This window comes from Microtus pennsylvanicus, chromosome 17 (genome assembly GCF_037038515.1).
Source record: "Microtus pennsylvanicus isolate mMicPen1 chromosome 17, mMicPen1.hap1, whole genome shotgun sequence".
Classification (NCBI taxonomy): Eukaryota; Metazoa; Chordata; class Mammalia; order Rodentia; family Cricetidae; genus Microtus; species Microtus pennsylvanicus.
In genome coordinates, this window is record NC_134595.1 from 25,163,944 (window position 1) to 25,185,016 (window position 21,073).

The 21,073-nt window shown below is 35.4% G+C and overlaps 1 protein-coding gene across 1 annotated transcript in view; it reads left to right on the plus strand.

The window, feature by feature from the left end:
- St8sia4 (ST8 alpha-N-acetyl-neuraminide alpha-2,8-sialyltransferase 4) overlaps positions 1-4,804 on the plus strand; it is a 90,942-nt gene extending 86,138 nt beyond the window's left edge. The window contains exon 5 of the mRNA XM_075951539.1: positions 579-4,804. Coding sequence (XP_075807654.1) covers positions 579-861 — 283 coding nt within the window. The 3' untranslated portion in view covers positions 862-4,804. The remainder of the gene's footprint in view (positions 1-578) is intronic.
- The last annotated feature ends 16,269 nt before the right edge of the window (positions 4,805-21,073 follow it).

Sequence of the window (21,073 nt, forward strand, 5' to 3'; positions counted from 1 at the left end):
TTTGTGCCTGTGCATGAGTATGTGTCTGTCTGTCTGTACATCTTTTTTTCCTTTCTCCATCTCTCCATCTTTCCCTTCCTTCTTCTTCATATGTCTCTAGCTGGACTTCTGGGCCCCGTGGCTCACCAATCAGGATTGACAAGGTGACAGGTGACACTCTAGATCCACCTATCTCTGCATACCATCCCAGGCCTTAATGTGACTGCTGACAGTCAAAGTTGGGTCCTTAATGCTGTGCCTCTGCAGTGATACTTACACCTTTCTTGGAAGATTCTACTCTGAATATTCAATAAATGTTTATCTCTAATCAATCTAGAACTGGGTATTATAGAACAGAATTAACCTATGCTTTTAGTCCTCTGGCTATTTTTATTGACTCAAAAATCTGTTAGATAATAAATACCAAAAAAACATAAAAGTATAAATTTTTCTAAGTACATAAACACTACTTGCATTAATCACTGAAAAGTTTATTGACAAATGTGCATTTTGTTCGCTATAGGCTGTAATTTCTATAGAATATATTATATGCCACTGTACATTTCCTTCTGTTTTACTTTTGTTTTTGTTTCCTCTAGTTACTGGCTGACCAACAAAGTTCCTATCAAGAGACCCAGCACAGGCCTCCTTATGTACACACTGGCTACCAGATTCTGTGATGAAATTCACCTGTATGGCTTCTGGCCCTTCCCTAAGGATTTGAACGGAAAAGCTGTCAAATACCATTACTATGACGACTTAAAATATAGATACTTTTCCAACGCCAGTCCTCACCGAATGCCACTAGAATTTAAAACATTGAATGTGCTGCACAATAGGGGCGCGCTAAAACTGACCACGGGGAAGTGCATGAAGCAATAAAGCACATTTTGAAGGGTAAACCTGGATGCAAACTTTTTTCTAAAGATGCTTCTGGAGATTTAGAAACAGGATCCAAAACAAGGCTGGGTTTCTGCCTCCACCAACTGACTGAATAACTGAAATGGAAGTCCGTGTGAACCCACCACCAGCTGATGACATACCTGCAAAGTGCTCTAGCTAGCAAATATTCTGACTGCAAGGGTCCTAGTAAGTGCCACTTCCACTAAGAATACAGTTTGAATGTATTTTCAGTAGTGTTTACAAGATCCAACAGTACACTCATCATTAATTAACAAAGCGAATACGTTCATCACTGTGGAGCAGCCACTGTAATGCCAAGCACACTGGAAGCGGAACCATGGAGACGACTCGGCGCTTGGGAAATTAAAGCATCCTTACTCACCAAATCGAAGAAGGAACGAGTTCAAAGAGTGAAATCCATGAGATGAAGCAACTTGAGGGAACTTTTAGTCAGGACACTGAGAATGATGATCGTGCTTAGGTTTTGCTTGTGTTTGTGTTTGTCTTCTGAAACTTATTTTGGTTGGGGTATAGGGTGCTTAGAAATTTATTTGAGGTATAGAAGTGGGAAACACAGATAGATGGGGAAAATAAACATCAAACAGTCCTTTATAAAATTCTTTTGCTTTTTAAGCAGGAATCACACCAAATTTTTGTTTATTTGTTTTGTTTTGCACAGCTATAAATCTCTGGATTATGTATCAATGGTGTGGCAGGTACCAGCCAAAAGATAGCACTCAATAATAGTAAACTATTGTGAAGGAGTGATATTTTAAAATTTGCAAAGTTGCTCTTGGTACCAAAGATTAAACCATGTTCCTACACAGTATGCCATTCTCCTTACATTAAAGGGATATATTATTAAAATGAGCACATCGTTGCTATGAAACTTGGCTCTAAATATTTAAAAAATTTCAAATTCAAATACTTTTAGTTTATACCTTTGATATTTTCTAATAGCTTCGTGGAAACACATTGCTCTGTAGAATAAATGTTGGGTTGGTGTAGCTGAGATGTTACTACGAGTTCTGAGATATCATCCTGGTTATTCAGATGCTAAGATCAATGTGCACCACTTAACACAATTTTAAGATTTCTCTCTACAAAGTAACATGACTAATTGAAATTTGTTTTCAGAAGAGATGGTTAATTCAAAGCAGTTTAACATTAATATATTAGCATTGTGCACTTAAAATGAATTCAATCGGCAAGGATTATAATTTTTTTGCAGTAAAGGACAGTTCCATTATTACTTCATTTTAAAGAAACATAAAGTTATTCATGGGGTAATTTAGAATGATTAGATACGTGACTGAAGTGACCGGTGGGCCCATTTTCTGTTTCTTCTGAAAGCAGAAGCTACGGTCTCACTTCTGCTTTGGCCCACAGCAACTTCATATGACTTCTCGTTTCTTGGGGAAGGCACTCTGAAGAAAGCAGAAATAGTATGAAAACTGTGAATGTTTTGTGTTTTTGTAGGACAGGCAATCTCAAAATGAATGAAGAGAGTAGGGGAAGTGTACGTATATAGTATACATATATGAATTCATACTATGGAAAAGAATTGTCGCAGTACTGCAGTTACCAATATTTTTAATAATAGCCTTTATTGCTTTTAAAAATCTGCAGAATCTCAGGATAAAAAGAACATGTTCTGAGAATCTGTATATCTATCACAAAACAAAACTGAGTGCATATGGAAGATTCTTAAAAACTATGGATAATCTCAATATGCTTTTGTCATTAAAATCCTTATCTACTTGAAAATTTGAAAGTATATGTTATAAGAATGCTAAATTGAAAGTCTAATTTACAACTGAAAAGTGGGTAACATAAAATTTACTTTGAACTCTGTGCAGATAAGTATTCCCAGCAGCACGTAACATGAATTCCATAGAAATCTAGAAGTCACAATTATATTTTAACAAGGATATACCAACTTGGCACTTATTCAAAGTATGTATTTGAAAGCAGCAACATACCCTTTTGACTGCAGTTTCAGAAAGAAGAAACATGATTAAACAACATTCAGTCCCCAGTAAACACACCACACCATTCCCTACATTGCTGTTCATCCCTTAGCCGCATTGGGTAGTGCCTTTTTAACGTCTTCACATGGATTCTTCACCCCCACTTTGTGTTCTCTAGACGCTTGCCCAGTTAGGAAAATGTTCAGCATCCAAAGGGCTTGAGATTTGAAAGAAAACTACTTTTGTTCATCTCAGGGAACTTTCAATGCAGAAGAGCGGATTCAATTGAAGGTATTTAGTGCTCACAGAGGAAATGCCACGTGAGAGCACTTCATTCTCTAAGACACACCTTTGCATTCGCCCTCACACTTCGGTCCCCATCACAGCCTTCTTACAGGGAAAAGGCAGAGAGCGATGAAGGCTAATAGTTCAAGTGAGGAAAAGAGTTATAATATAACACACACGATGGCCTGAGGGATCATAACAAAATCAAATTATAAGTATATACTTGAAGTATCTGTGTTTTCCTTTATATGATATGCCCACAGCTTTAATGTTTTCTTTCCTTTTTTCATGATTTAGTCATGCACCTGGGAAGGCCTAGGCAAATGACTGTGATATATCGCAGTCATTGAGGTCACATGGTTGCTACTGTGCTATTGACATGAAGAGACCACAGAAATATTCTTCTTATTATTATTCAGTATGATCTGTACTTAATAGCAAGTTGCTGGAAGAAAATGTGAATCAGTAACAGATTATCAGGGCCAATCCAGTGATGCAGCCCATGGGAATAACGAAACTACCGTGGAAGAATTTCTTTCTGGGGGAAAGTGCTGGGCATTCGAATGTCTTCATGCATTGTACATCATATGGACTGTATATGGATTGCGGTTGAAAACTTCTACATATATGCTTACAGAAATGCTTTATTTAAGAAGTGCCGAGGGTAGTGTACATACAAGTTCCTCAGCTACTACTGAAGAAGGAGTGAGCAGTGATTTTTTTTCTAGTTGTGCCACTTTATTCATAACACATATTATATGATATTTGGTTCCCGGAGTTGTTTTCATGTGATAACTGTCAGGACTATCTATAGTTTTGGAAGGGGGATGGGAAACGTTGTGTATAGTTAGCTGTTATCTCTACAAACTTGGAAGTTTACCCATTAAATGTTGTCAGTATACCAAGGTTTTAATAAAAACAGGTAAAGGTCATTGTTTGTATTTGATAAACAAACTCCAAATACAACCCTTCTAGAAATAGATATTTTATTATAAATGTGCTATAAATATATCTATATAGTACAAATAGACATGCGTGATGCATATATACCATGTTATATATGTATATCTGTGTGTACACACTGAGTCTGTAATATGTGCACAACTAGATGTGTGTTATACATATCTTCAGGGTCTGCACTGTGATCTTCCCTGGAGATCATGACCCACTTTAAAAAGAGAAGTTCTTCTGAGACTTCATTTACTACTCTGCTTTAAGGAAGACCTACTTTATAGCTGAATTATATGTTCTTTCCTAGAGTAATAGTAAAGAGACTAGTATGTTCAAATCTCTCCAAACAAAAGTAAAGAAAAAAAATATCTTCAAGCTGGCAATGTATTTAAATTGCAATTTTTCTGATTGTGGGTCTAGGCCATGTGTTTCTCCAATACGTAACACCTTTTAAGAAATCCTGTTTCTTTGTGTAGCTGAAAGCACAAGCGTTTTAAATGTATATAGCAGGAAGGAAAAATGTGTTTACAGATAGCTCTGCTACATAGGATCGTTGCTACTGAGTCTTTCTTATACCATCCGTGGAATTGGAAGATAAAGCTTCTTCGGTAGGTATCCTGTTCAACACTGTTCCCTGTCATTTGTGTATAGTGATTAGCTATTCTTGCTTTAGCATTTGTACAATTGTAAAATAAATTAAATTACGTTTTTTTCAATTTTTCCTCTAATCTTTGTTATCTGCGCCTTCGATTTCCCTTCACATGCCAATGTTTAGGTGGCTGATTTTATGAAGTCTTTACTACTGCTTAGAACCTCTCCATCTCAGCCTCACTGATCAACAATTGATCTAAACATTTGTTTTAAAAAATATTCATGGATATATGAGTAATTGCCATACCAACATTAATATTGGGAAGTCCTTAACAGTTTGGGGGTGGAATACTTGGTGTGTGGTTTTGACTCTGGAACATTTCACAACACAGATCACTGCAATTTCTTTCGGATTTACACTTGCACTAGCAAATATAGCTGTGTGGTTTAATGTCCATGGCTAGTGTGCTGCTTGACTTGAACACACAACAGTTTCTAGGGCCACCTGCTGATTTGTGAATTCATCTACAAATCGTGACCCTTTGCTTATTGACTTCCTGGAGATGATTTGGAAGGACTAGTTACTTAAAGCATTTTCCATACCTTTCAATACTCTGAGGAACTAGGAAGCTAAAGCAAAACCTAAACTAATTTGCAATGGATTATACTTACACTGAAAAACAGACTGAATAAACACTTATAGTATCTCACCAGTTATTTGGCCAATTTGTCTTTCACCTATCTTATATTAATAGTACTTAAATTGCCCACTAGTCGAACAAAATACTGTTCCAACTAGTTTATACATATTAAATGGACAGAACTTGAAGAAAAAGTATAAGACATAGGTGCTACAAATATTCAAATTTGACATATTTTTAAATAGTTATGTGATGTCATCTAGGACTCAAAAGTAAGAGAACCAGGACTTGAACTCACTGACTCCACAGTCTACTCTCTCCCTTGACTCTTGTTTCTTTCCTCTCCTCAGCAAAGCTTTTTCATCACTAGCAGTGATGTCCTTTGTGAGAAATTATTTTTCTGCAATACACAGTGATCTATACAGAGACCTTCAACCAGTCAATGTGCTGCGAGGAAGAGGCTGCAGAAGGTTCAGGCATAAATGGGACATCTGGGTCACAGTCATTCATTCTAAAGCATCGGGGTCATTGTGTCAGAGGACAGGGAAGGAATCTCAGGGCCTGAGGCAGTGCACGACTACAAGAAAACAGATGCTTCTGACACAGCATGGCAGCCGCTCATATTAACTCTTAGTAATTATGGCAACAAATTTAAGATCCGTGCAAGTTCAAGCTAGACCAAAGTTCAGTATTTAGACACTATGTTACCCCAAAGTCCCACTCCAAGGCAAGCAACTCTTGACTGGTAGCTGCTGGCTGAGGGAGAATCAGTTTTCTCTGAAGGTCTAGCCCCTCATAAGTCTAGCATGGTTCACTGGAAAGCCACACCTCCAAGAAAACGCCATCAGTACAAATAGACTTGATGAGTGAGAATGAAAGCATGTTAAATTTTATGGATAGGGAAGTAGAGGATTGACATGAAGTGCCCAGATCAGCACAAGCTTAGATTTTGCATGTTCTCTGACTCAAATATTTGATGTTTAAGTGATATGTTCTTCTATTGTGTTCTCAGAACTTGACCAAAGGTCTATAATCTATGATGTTTGGAGTTCTTGGAACCTCAATGGACAACTCCAAAAGAGTCAACGCATTCATTATATTGAGGCTGTAATCTGAGGTTTTTATCTGTTCGTTTATAGTATTCAGCATATTCACCCCAATTAAGGGAAACTCCACTTAAAGTAATACCAGCCCCCACACACATAAATATATTTGGAAACTCTACAGTAGATTAACTGATGACTTTCCCAAAAATCTTTAGCGCTATTTGTGTCTCCTTCCAGTTTTCTTCTAAGCTGGCCTTCTATCCCTTGAACCAAATTCAACGATCCCCCTCTAATTCTTTTCTTTGTTTTATTTATGCTAGTACATTCTATCTCCCATTCCTTGAAAATCCTTTGCTTTTGTAATTCCTTACTAATTCCCAATGACACACATATCTGAAGATTCCAAGCTAACATCAGCAAATGATAAATAAATACATATCCTTCTGGGTCAGTAGGACCTGACTTCAGGAAGAAAAGAATCTCTTTTTTTATCCCATTTTTATACCTTTGACTCTGAATTTCATAATTTTATTTTTCTTAATACTTCAATAATATCAGATTTTACAAATACCAACTTTGATTTCCCACTCATTAGCTAATAGACATAAGGCTACTTTCAATTCTAAGAAATGCAAGATAATAGTCACTCAAATATTCAATATGTCTAATTTCAATAGTAAATTCAATAAAAATATTGAATGCTGGTATGATTACAGCTAATTTATTTCTTTGCTATCAGATTACAGATTTCTGATAGTTTGCTGGTTTCTGGCACAATCACCAATACTAAATTTCTAAAGTATTCATTAAGCTAAAGAAATCCATGATGTGTTTCTCCAAATCCAATTCAATGAATGAATATGCTATAATTCTCCAAGAAAACTCAGAAAATTTTGAATTGGTAACACAGTAAAAGAACTGGTATCTTACAATACAGAAAACCGTATTTTTTAGTTTCAGAAATCAGATAATATTTAATAATTTATATTAGCTTTGAAATTATTTTTCTAACATCAACCATGAAATTTTAATACAAGAAAAAACATGTGTGTACATTTGTTTGGGTATAGATACATACATATGTATGTACAAGTGTGTGTACATAAGTATGGGGTCCAACGGACAACTCCAGGCTATGCTCTGCTTTTTTGAGATGGAGGATCTCACCGAGTTGGGCTCAAAAATTAAGCTAGACTGTATGACCACAGAGTCCCAGGAATCTTCCTGTTTATGTCTCCCCAGATTTGAAAGTACAAATGCAGGTTTATCATGCACAACTTCTTAACAAGTGTTCTGTGTATCACGTCTGTAAACTCCTACTTTCTCAGGAAATGCTTTCCACTCCAAATTATCATCTAGCCACAAGTTAACTTAGTGTTTTGCTTTCTCAAAAACCAGGCATTTTTCTTAATAATGTTTTCATTTATTATCTGAATTATATTTGTAAGATAAATTATTCTCGCTCATTAAACATAACAAAACAAACTAATAAAAAAAACAAAATAACAACCACAAAAATTGATACTTTGCTCTACAGCCTACTGAGAGAGAAATGTGGGCACCGGGCCAAACATAAAACCTTTGACCTAAAAATCTGTCCTGCTGAAAAGTATGCTAGAAAAATGGTGGCACAAAACTTATGGAAGTTATCAGTCAATGTCTGATATGATTTGAGACACACTGCACAAGAGGGAATTCAAGACCCAAGACAGACAATGCTTGGGTAACTAAGAACCAGAGACTACGTAGCCCCGAGATCTATGCTAAACCAAATACACAAAATTATCGATAGAATGACTCCTAATGATATTCTGCTATACTCATAGATCAGTGCCTTATGCAGTCATCATTAGAGAGGCATCCTCTGGTAGCAGATGAGAACAGATGCAAAGACCCATGGTCAAAAAGATAGTCTTGGCAGAAAGATAGCCTAAATGAGAGCTATCCATCAAATTCCTCCCCTCAGAGCTCAGATTATCCCATGGAAGAGGAGACAGAAAGATTGGAAAAGCCAGAAAGGATGGAAGACACCAGGAGAACAAGGACCCTCTGAATGAACTAAGTAAGATGTATATGATCTCTCAGAGCCTGCAGCAGCAAACACGGGTCCTACATGGGTCTACATCAGGTCCTCTGAGTATATATTTTAGTTGATAGCTTAGCAGTTTTATGAGACTCCCAACTATGAGAAAAAGTGGATCTCTGACTCCTGTGCCTTCTTTTGGAACTCTTCCTCCAATTGGACTATCAAGTTCAATTTTGATATGATAGTTTTTATTTCATATTACTATATTTTGTTTTGTCATGTTTGGTTTTTATCTCTTATAATTCTGTTCTTTTCTAATTACGGAAAGAAAAGGAATGGACCTGGAGGGGTGGGCAAGTGAAGAGTAACTGGGAGGAGTAGAAGGAGGGAGAACTAGAAACAGGATATATTGCATAAGAAAAGAATCCATTTTCAAATTTTAAAAGAACAAAATGTAAAATACCAAGTGTTCCTGACTGAGCCCCGTTTATGAAGAATCCCATTATTAAGCATTGTTTCTCAACTATTGCTCATGCTAACTTATATACACATATCACAAAGCTTAAGACAATAGTATTATTGCAGGACAGATTAGGTTTCTATGAGGTGCTAATTTGCATTTTCTGCAATTTAGTGTTTTACAGTACGCTCACTCTCCAGTTTCTGTTCAGCGCTGCTTCCTCAGCCCCAGGCTCTCAACACCACACAGATGGGTTGAATCTACGCACATCTGCTAGTGCTGCCTAGATACAAACACACTCAGCTGGGAGCAGATGTTTTCCAGGAAAGATCACTACCATCAGTACTGTTCAGGGCTGGCTTCTGTGTTAGCTAATCTTTACGCTTGGACATAGGCCCTTCTATACAAACAGATCCTTGACTCATAGGCTTAGAACAGTAACAGGACTGATGTAGGCTTTTTCACGTGATATTCATCAGGCACAAGTATGTGGAAACTTGTATAAAGTTTTTCCCTTTATGCCGAGGTCTATTATTGCTGTTTTGTTTTAATAAAACTTTATGCTAACTTTAAGATCTTATTTACTAATATCTTCAAAATATAAATCCTAGTTCACAGAAAACAATTCTTTATATTTTTGTGTGTTAGTAGTGTAAGTCATGTTTGTGTTTTTCTGTGATAGTCTAACACTTGTCTGTATTAATAATTCTAAATTTTATTTTCTCTAGGGTATCAAAAAGCTAGATATTTTTCTGGGCTTATTTTATTCTACAGACTCTGTTAACATATATTCATTCTAAGAGTTATCAACTAATTTTCAATGCATGTATTTGCAAATCTTCATTTCATAAAAATTTAAAAACTACTTTATCTACAAAATGATTATATTTAGTCAGCAATTATGGTATAATAACACTCTGAGATGCTCTCTTAAGCATTAGTTGTATTTCCTGACCAGTAGTGTGTCAGTGAGGGTTAACCAATATAACAAGCATTCTGTAAGTGTGGATTACATCAATAAAGGCACAATAACAGGTTTGTATGTGTACTTTAGTTTAGTTGTTGAAATAACAAGAAACATAGAATACTGATCATCTACAGTATGGCAGTTGATTTGAGAAATCAAGAAACTAAGAACCTTCAGAAACAATCTAAGACTAGTATAGCAGGACCAGAGTTTCTGGGAAAGATGCATTGCACATCCTCTGAAGCTTGAGATACTTAGGGCAGAAGCCAAAATCCTACAGAAAGGATAAAAGATACTTTGTTAACACAGAAGAAAATAATTGATGTTTTTCCATTATTATAAGTGGTAGAGTTTGGAAAAGAAATAGCTACAAAGAACTGCAATCTCATTGAATCTCTCTTTATAAAAAAATACATATTCCATCCTCATATTACTTTCCTAAATTAATTTTTGAATTTTAAGTTTAAATAAAATCAAAGTCCAATGTAAAACAAGGAATTACCATCAAAAGAAATTAACATTACTGAAATTATCCATTATTCAAGTTTCAACATAACCACTTTAGTATATATTTTATGCTACCAACTTGAAACAATGTACCGTTAAAAAAATTATTGGTTCTAACCAACAAAATTTATATTTTTTAATTATTCTTGTGTAATTTTAAAGTGGTATTTTATAAAGACACTGAGCTTTAAAATCCACCATCCCAAACTCTCAGAATATAGAATAGGAGTAAGTTATTAATTTTGGCTTGGAAAGCAATGTTTCTTTCTCTTACGTAAATGTTCTTACATATGTTCTCTAAAGTGTGTAGAAGACCACACTAATCTTTTTCCTTTTTCTATTTATATACCTTTATTGATTTTTTATTGATTACAATGAGCTATATATTTTCCCTTTATTGATTTTATCAGTTCTAAAAGGTTTGTAAAGTTTGAAAGATTAAGGAACACCCAGAGCAAAATCAAATAAGATAAAATGTATTAAAAGTGTACAAATAAATAAATAAGCTCCTATTTTTTAGGTTCCACTTAAAATATAGCATGAAAGATTTTATAGGAAGATAGTTTAATTGACAAATGTCCCTTAAAATATGAAATGAGGAGGCAGGTAAAGCTGAGAGACATGAGATAAAGTCCACATAAATAAATGTTTTAAATTGTCTGATTCTGTGTACTGGGATTCAATCTTACTTGAATAAGTTAAGGAGATTTGTGATAAGATTTTGATGCAAGGAATGAGACAGCAAATTGTTCATCAGACTACACCCTCTATTAGATATTTTTTGATAATCCCTTAAATATCTCACTTGCCGTTTTTGCCAGTGTAAATTTTAAGAGGTTCTTACCATCTACTCTTTTATGTTTGTTAAGACAGTTTCTGGATCTCAGGTCAGTCAGGGGAAAGGAAACAGTATTCAGGCTCCCGAATGATAAATTTAAGCCATTTTTTTCAATAGGTTTGTTCTTTCTACCAAATCTAATCTAATAACAACTTTCTAAATTGGTACAAGCATGTCAAACTAACAGAACACTAAAGATGGTTCTTTAAAAATGATAAACCCATTATCGACAAACCATCTTGAATGTGTTTCTATTCACCCTGTTCTTTTCTCACACACTTGAGATCTCACACTTCTTCAAGAGTCTGAGCAGTTACTGGATTTTAATTTTCTAGACATCGATTACCGCAACTGTGAACTAAGATTTATTTCTGAAACGAGTCACCAAGAGATACTAAATGAACCTTCTGGGATTCAGGCTTCCTCTCCCCTCTAAGCATTTCACAATGTAAACTGTCTTCTTGTTACCATCGGTGTCGATGACCTCCGCCAGGATGAGAACACTTTTTCGTTGACTAATAGCTCACCGTCATGAAGACACCCAGTTTAACGAAGCTGCAATCTTAGATTTAACTTCAGCGAGATATTCATTGTGTGTCTTGAAAAAATATCAGACCATTCAATCTAATAGTGTTTGAATTGTGAAGGCAAGAATTGAACTTCCGGAAATTATCAAAAGTAGCCAGAAGATAAGTAAATGGTACTTTTATCCACTTTGTAAGACTGAAACTAGATATTGAGGCTGATCGTAAAATGCTTATTTAAACTGAAAAGCACATCCTTGTAAGCATGCATAATGTTTCGACCATGATCTGTCATTCTGCCGAGCAGTTAGGACTTCGTTTCATTACATTAGGCTAGCACACTTTTTGTTGATTAAGAGAGAAATGCTTTCCACAGCAGAGGTAATATACCCTTTTGCCTCTCCCTGCTTGGAAGAAACTGTCCATTTATGTTAGAAAATAAAATATAGAACCATTTTCCAATGAGTTGGAGGTTTTGTAAGCACTTGCATGATGAAACTGCAGTTGCATTATGTTCATATATAAAATTTGCATTCAGAATCATAAGTTCTGATAAGGTTTAATTATTACCTCCTCCAACACGAATGGTTCAATATAATCCACTCTCACTCATTCCATCATACATCTAAGTTGTTGAGTTTGTATTTGTATCATCTTCGGGAACCAGACACAGATTAGAGGCATTGGCAGTTTGACCATTCAGCAACCTTCACTGTTTGATCTATCCATAGTTCCCTCCTCGCCAGCATAGGAGTTCATAAATAAAATAAGTGTCTTTATTAATAAGATCAAGGAGACTTTGTTCATTCTTTATGAGAGAGAGCACAAGAGACTGTTAATTAGGAAACTAAAACTATCAATGAAGACATTTCTATCTGATCTTAGTAGATACTGCACAAAGATGAGTGGCTGGTAGTCAGATGACTGCAGAGAAAGAGAGAACAGTGAATGATGGAAAAGTACCAGTAAGCGGTACCAACAGTACCGAGTAGTGAGAACAGAACAAAGAATGGCAACAATAATGAGGTATTAAATTAAGAATGTGGCAATTGGGTGGGAAGATAGAGAGAAGCCTGATATTACCTGATCAAACATAGCAATAATTAGGTTACACTGGGAATCTCACTTGTTTCTTTTTATTCCTTTCTCATTCTTTTTCCCTTTTTTAACTTCTTGTGAAGCAAATAAGTGCTTTAATTAATATGCTGTTCTACTCTGTGCCCTGCTGCTATGATCAAACACTCTGATCAAAAGCAGCTTGGAGATGAAAAGGCTTATTTAATCAAATATTTTTAAATAACAGTTCATCATCAAGAAAACCAAGGGAAGAACTCAAGCAATAAATGAATGCAGGAACCATACGGAAACATTGCTTACTGGCTTATTCCCCAAATCATGTCAATCCACTTTCTTATACAGCTCAGTTCCCCCTATACCTAGGGATAGTATTGCCCAGAGTGGACTGGAGCCTCCTAAATCAAATAGAAATCAAGAATATGTAACACGCTCATGCAGACAAGCAAATACGATGGAGGCAATAATTCTATTCCTTCCACACATGTTCAGTGGACAATCAAGATAAGCCCTCACAAATATTGAGGTACCACAATGTTGAGCAAATTTGAAACCAGTGAGACCTCTTGAAAACTCTTGTACCCACTTCAGTTAAGAGGTGCTATTCACACAGAAGTTAGGACCGTTGGTAACTGAGGAGAGATGTGGTTAGATAGTAGATGCACAACAGAAGTTTGGCGTCAATTGTTTTTGATAGAAATTTTGATGTAAGAGAGAGAGAGAGAGAGAGAGAGAGAGAGAGAGAGAGAGAGAGAGAGAGAGAAATGTAGCTGAACCAAGAATGATGATTCATCATTGCACTAAGCATTTAGAAGAAAAAATTAGGATGACTAATATGACTGTGAACCTTAGGAGGAAAATAGGACCACTTAACTGTCATCGTAGAGGACTGGCACATTTGTCAGTGATTTAAGGTTTGTCTCACCTGGAGAGAGATGTCTTGCCAAATATCAGGACTTCCCATACTCAGTAATAGCTTGAGACTAAAATATGTAATCTCTATATCAGTGTCAATGTAAGCTAATTTAAGTAGACTCCATACATTTTGAGCTCCTTTATATCTTCGTGATATTAGCTGAAACCTCCATTAGAGTGTGGAACTCCTTTCTGTCTAGTCGTTCTTCTTCCTTTTATAGTTCACTGGCATTATTGCCCCATCAAGCTAGCATTAAACTCGATTGCAATGCCTGCTTCGAAAGAATCTAGATTACAATTGGTGCTGTAGGTAGATGAGAAATGAAATTCAAAGAATGTTAATTAACAGGAAAGAAGCTCCATTTCATTGTTCTTAGTACGTGATACACAAATATCTCTAGGCATAAACTGGAATTGACCTGTTAAAAAAAATTTTATTCATAGAGTCCTGTGATGCCCCATCCAACTTCCCCACATCCCAAAATTCTGCACTTACTTCTCCAGGAACTAGCCTTGTGAGTTTACCTGACCTTCCCCAAGTCACCAGATCCAGCATGGGTACCCTATCCAATGTCCTTTGCCTAGTACTATCCCCCCTGCTTGCCCTGCAAGGAACTTCTAGGTTTCCACCAAAACTGACTCCGCCTGACCAGATAAACAAGCCCCGCCCACACCACATCCAACCTCTCCATCCATCCAGATCCTATACATCCTTTTATGTCAAACCAGGTGAGTCTGTCTGAGCTCCCCTCCATTTACCCTGCCCAAATGCCATATCTAACCTCAGTACCATATCCAGTGTCCAGACCTAGTCTGGTCTCCCCTGTCTGCCCGCAAAGCTTTCTCTAGGCTTGTACCAGGACATACACTGCCTCTACCTAACAGATGGCCTCCTACCTCATGACACATCAAGGCTTTCCACCTATGTCTCCATGATTGGAGGAGGGCACACACCCTGTATACCAGCCCAGTCCTTTCTATCCACCAGATTTAATTCCACCTACACCATTTGCAAATTCTGCTCTCAAATTACATACACATCCTATCTTTTGTTCCAACCTGTTCCATTTATATCAAACTTAGAACTGATAAAAAATTCACATGTTAACTTCTCATGGGAAAAATACAATGTCAATTATCAGAATAGTGTCTTCTTTCCAAAACATGCCAGTCCCATAGACATATTTGCCAATAAAAATTACCTAAATTAATCCCAGAATAAGGAATTAGAAGAAGAGTCATAACCTCCATGAAAAAAAATCAAGGGATTTTCAGAAAGCACACATACACAAACACATACATACACATGCACACACACACAGTTAATGTAACTAAGGAGAAAGAATTTAAGAAAAATAAATATCCGAGTGATGCCCAAGAAAGTACAAACTTAAAGTGGATAAAAATGACAAAGATTAACTTAGCATTTGAGAATGGAATTCAATGAAGAGATAGAAAGGTTGAAGGGAACTCCTATTGAAATGACGATGGAATTAAATGTCCAACAACATAAATGAAAAATTTAGAGGTAAGTCTTACAAGTAGAATAGATCAACTAAAATATAGAAGACTCAGAGACACAGGTTCTAGAACAAATAAGCAAGAGATGAAATTCTAAAAATGAACACAGGAAAAGAACATATGGGAAACTTGACGAGCCCAAACCTTTAAAGTAAAGACATAAAGGAAAGAAAACAAACAAAAGGCAATGACATAGACCTGATAGTCAACAAGAATATAAAAGAAAAATTTTCCAAGCTGAGGTAAAGACACAACCTTACAGACACAAGAAATATGCAGAACACAAAATAGACAAGATTTTGCAAGAAAAGCACAAAGTATATTCTGATTAAAACAATAAGTATCCAGAACAAAGCCTTAAGAAAAAGAAAGAACACACAAGAAGTTACATATAAAAGAAACCCCATCACAATAGAGCATAATTTGTCAGTGGAAGTGACTTTGAAAGACAGAGTTGCCAGGAGCAATACATTCCAACTCCTAGACACCATGATGCCAACATAGATTAAAATACCCAGCAGAACTATCCTCCACAGCTAAGGGAAAAAGAAAAATATCCCATGATATAAGCAGTCTAAATTTTTCATATCCAACATCATAAACTTAAGGAAAATACAGGAATTAATATATTAAGAAAGATAACAAATATAACAAGGAGACTGTGCAAAGAAATACAAAGCCTTTCTTGTTAAAGTACAAAATACAGCTGAGACACAAAAAATACCACTAAAAATCAACAACAAAATAACTTCAATTAACACACATTATATATATACATATATAAATATATTTTGTACATAATATATATTTCATATTATATACATAAAACATAAAATCATACATGTATAATTTTACCTTCCAGGACCTAATTTTCATAAAAACAATAACCTTTGTTAGAAAATTTGCCTGTTTAAAAAACTGATCTAACTGCTATGTAGGTGATTATATATAGATAGATGTTATATATTATGTGTATATAGATTATACTTACAAATGATTATGTGTGTATGTGTGAATATGTGTATATATATGTATATCAAAGTGGCAAAAATGTGTGGATCATTACTTAGTTACCTATATAACAGATCAATTCTTTAAAAAGGTAAAACTTTCTAACAAAGGAGATTGCTTCATCAAATTTAGGTCCTGGAAGTGAAAAAAATACATATCGAATACATAGGGAATTACCTTCCCAAATATTGAATTTGTGTATTTTTTCTGAAGTACATTCATGTTAACTAAGGGCAGCACGTTTTAAGAACTACATAGATCTCTTAGGTAGCTTGTGGAGCACCTTCACTACATATAACAAAGATATGCATAAGCAAGTGACAGAAACAGACCACAGGTCTGCCTTGAAATCAGCTTTTTCACTCATTTTCCCATGGTAAAATAACCTGACAAAAACAATTTATAGAAATAAGGATTAATTTGGGATTATTGTTCCAGATAAATAGTTCGTGAAGGCAGAGGTGACATGACATCAGACAGCCAGAGAAGAAAGCTAGCAAAGCAATCATATCTTCATCCACAGGCTGAAAGCAGAGAAGAAACCAGAAGCACAGCAAGGCTATCAACTCTCAAACGCAGCCCAGTGTGTCCCTCCTCCCACAGGCTCTATTTTACAAAGGTGCTTTAACCTCCACAGAGCACCAACTCGGGACGAAAATTCCTAGCTCCAACTGCTTCCTCTGTGACCTCAGAAAGTAATACTATCAAAACGTGTAGTATTTGACAAGGCTAAGATTCAATAATTGGTAGAATATAATGCTAATATTGAGAAAAGTTTTATAATGCACTGAAAGAACTAGATATAAAACTATAATGACTTAGCCAATACAATGTAGAAATATTAACATGTAATTAAAACGTGGTAGAATTTAGAGCCCTCAATTTTCTTTGGTATTAAATAGCATATTTGTATTTTTTCAATTATATGTGGTTTATTTTACATGTTTTTACAGTGAATAAAAACAGAATTATGACTCATCATATACTATTGGATATTTCTCTTATAATTATCTTTCTGCATGGTAATATATGAATGCTCATATGCTTAAATTATTATTTGATATTCTAGTCCATGAATAAACCTTTTCAAAATATATTTCCGTTGGAATACTCAAATTAGAGAATGTTTCTCTGGTGACAGCCTGCTACCAGTTTTCCAGATGTGACACCCATCTCTCTGCGTGGGTCAAAACGAACTCCGTATACGCACCTGCACATCTCAAGGAAAAAAAGGTCTGTTAATTATAGGTTGAAACTCTAGGTAAGCATTTTTTTCTCCCTGCAAGAATTGAAATCTATTTGTTCCAAAGGAAACTGACTATCTTAAGGAAAAATACAAGCACAGTGACAAGGACCCTGATTGTATTAAATGATAGCTATTATAGATCTAAATGTAGTTTTATGTTACTCCGTGTCCATCACTTCTCAGAAACTTGTTTTTGTCTCTTTAATTGTGTTTCTTGGTTCCGAAACTTTATAAGCTATAAGGGAATAAGCTGTTTTTTGCTTCCCTTAAGTAGATTTGTACCTGAGAACCTTGCAACAAAGGCAGATTAATAAGAGAACATGCATTAAGTATATTTAATATGTCATGTGACATAGTAGCCTTTAGAAATGAAGACTCAGATAAATAAAGAAAACTGAATTTCATGCTTAGGTTTGGTGACGAGTGAATGGTCAATCATGGAGAAGCATCAACAAGTAATTACAAAGAGTACAGGAGAAACTTGGTCAACACAGTTTTTCAGATTATTATTTTATTCATCATAATATTTTGAAAGATAAGATGTCTGAGAATAGAAAAGATTCCTTTCAATTAGAAACTCATGGCCTGCTTCTAGAGAGGAAAAAAATGTAAGGCTCCTTAAAGGTTTATGATCTTTTTCAAGGAGGGACAGGGGACCTCCCTTCTCATACATTCTCAGTACTCCACAGTTACCTGTTCTGAATTTCATCACATTTGAGCATTATGTACTGCCCATAGTTCACTTAAGATCTTTAGTGTTCCACAATCTCGCTATTGCCTCTGGTTAAATTCTTTAAGTTAAAACATCCTTCCAGATACCCACTCCCAGCATATAGTCTAGCTGACGTACAGTGGCAATTGAGTATTAGTTCCAGGATCAACACCTTTTCTTCTTCCACCATGTTGTCCAGACCTATTGTTAACAGTTATCTGTCTGATTCATAACCCTGCGCATAGTTTAGATATATAAACCGTATTTTGTGAGGACAAATTTTGTGACTAAAATGCTAGTTATTAAACCATATAGAATAAGGTGAATGCTTGATACTTTTAGGTGAAAGATTTATTTCATCATCAACTCCAAAGCTCACACATTTTAGAAATTATACATCTCTGAAAAGAGAGTGAGGTTTAATATTGGTAATGACATAACTGAAGTTTTTGATTTTTCTTAATTTTACCTAAAAGTGACAGTAAATGATAATGAACATTTGAAGTTTATCGTTATATATTGTTTATTTTGTTTTAGATTTAATAATAATGTGAAAATATATTGACTATTAATCATGAAGTAGTTTTGGCCAAAACGTCTCTACCTCATCTTTATTCCCAAGACAAATGACTTGAATATTTCATTCAGTCCACTTTCAATAGTACCAACTGCCACAACTAAAATTTAATCAAAGTTATACAAATAGATTGATAATAGAAACTATCTGAAAATATAACCAGGAAAACTTGCATCCTGAAAGAGGAAATCAAACTAATGTTAACAAGATGTATTATCAAATTTTTGAGTCCTTATAAGTAGATATTTTCTCTAACATATAATCAAAGCTGAAAATACTATGTGTTTATTCATTTAAAGACTCAATTATTAAATATGATAAATAATTGTCTTAAGTAATGAGGATCTGAGCATGATACCCAGGCAATGCTGAAAAGAACATAACATTTAACAGTATATTTCAAATTAAACTACTTCAATTTTTAGTGTGTATCTCTGCATGTATTTGTATGCATGTTGAATCATAATAGCCTACAAAAGATTAGAACATATAATTGCATCTGAAATTACTATCATGGACTTCCTTTGAAGCAAATTCTGCTTTTGGCAGCAATGGGACATGGGCATTTGTCCGGAAATGCACACTCCCAGAGCTCAGAAAATTGGTAGGTCTAGACTCCTTGTTCTGAGTTTTACTGTCAAAGGGTATTTTATTCCTTGGCCTGTAGGTTTTGCTAAAGATCTGGCTCTGAGATTGAGAACTGCTGATAAGGCATTGGGCTCCCATATTCAGCTTTCCAATGTGCTTATCAGCCTTCTACACAGTTAAACTTCTCGAGAGATTTTTCATGATGAAAATCACATCTAGGCATTTTAGAATAGTTTACCACTCAACTACAGCACTTTACCGCCATTGTTTTTTTTTTAAATATTTATTTATTTACTTATTTATTCATTTATTATGTATACAATGTTCTGTCTGTATGCCTGAAGGCCAGAAGAGGGCACCAGACCTCTTTACAGATGGTTGTGAGCCACCATGTGGTTGCTGGGAATTGAACTCAGGACCTTTGGAAGAGCAGGCACTGCTCTTAACCACTGAGCCATCTCTCCAGCCCCCGCCATTGTTTTTTATCTGCTTCGTGTGTATCGGCAACATAGAAAGTTTTATGACAAAATATGACTCTACATTCTTCTTCACTGCTCAAGAGGCAAACTGAAGTTCCAGGATTTGCCCTTGTTTTGAGTTCATGCTGGAAAGTAAACCTCTCCAATGAGTTACTGTGACGTGAAATGAAATCTACAGATTCGTGGATTGGGTTACTTAAGTCACTTAGACAGTGTCACTCCTAACCAAAGTCATGCAAGACCTGAGCTTCTCACATACTGATTTTTATCTCCCTGCAACACACTGGCTTCCAAAATACTCTTTCCAACAGTCAGGATTCTGCCAAAGGGCCCTTGAGTTTCTATTGTCTTCCTTAGTACCACCCCTGAAGGTCTCCATGGTTCATGTCTTTACCTTCTGTACTTTGATCAAATATGTCCTCCTTAGTAAGACTGTCAACATTATTTTGAAGTTAAACTATCCGCTCTCATTTTATCCCACTAGTCCCCAATACTCATTACTGTACTAGCCACTTTAATAATAGTTTACTCATGTCTAATTCCCTTAGAAGAGAAAGGTTGGGTTTATTCACCGAACTACGTATTGAATTTCAGTGTCTATCACACATTGCAAAAATATAATAGTTCTGAGAGAAAAAAAAATTAAATCAAGGATCAGGATTACCATAAAATTCAAGCCTTAATTTTGGCCACTGACAAATTGATTGAAATGGTAGTTATGTGTCTTACGTTTAACTCTGTAAATCCTTTATTTATGAGTAGAGTTTGTTGATTTTATGCATTGAAATTTGTTGCAACATTGAATATTCACTTAAGAAATTGATAAAAATTTTCAATTCAAACTCATTTGCCAGGTGATTACAAACATACTTTTATGTTATAATTGAACTGATTTATTTTCCCATGCTTTTCATGCAGGATTATGAGATGCTTTCTCGGTGACCAGTGTCCTTAACACTCTTAGGGTGCCATGAAGTTGGTTTTGCTTATCATGTAAAAGCTTTTATAGAAACAACAATATGTCACATGGTTTCCGGTTTTGCAGAGTTTTAGATCATTACACAAATAAGGTAAAATAACAATTATTCATCTTTATTCTCTCTTCTTTCTTTCCTAATATTAGACATATAACACATAGAAGTAATCCCTTTCTAGATCTTCTGAAGGGAATAACAGAGGCAGATTAAATTTGATCAGGATGATATATGATTCTGCAGGTGTATAAATACAAAATGTTCAGTGCCTGCACTGATCATTGTGGT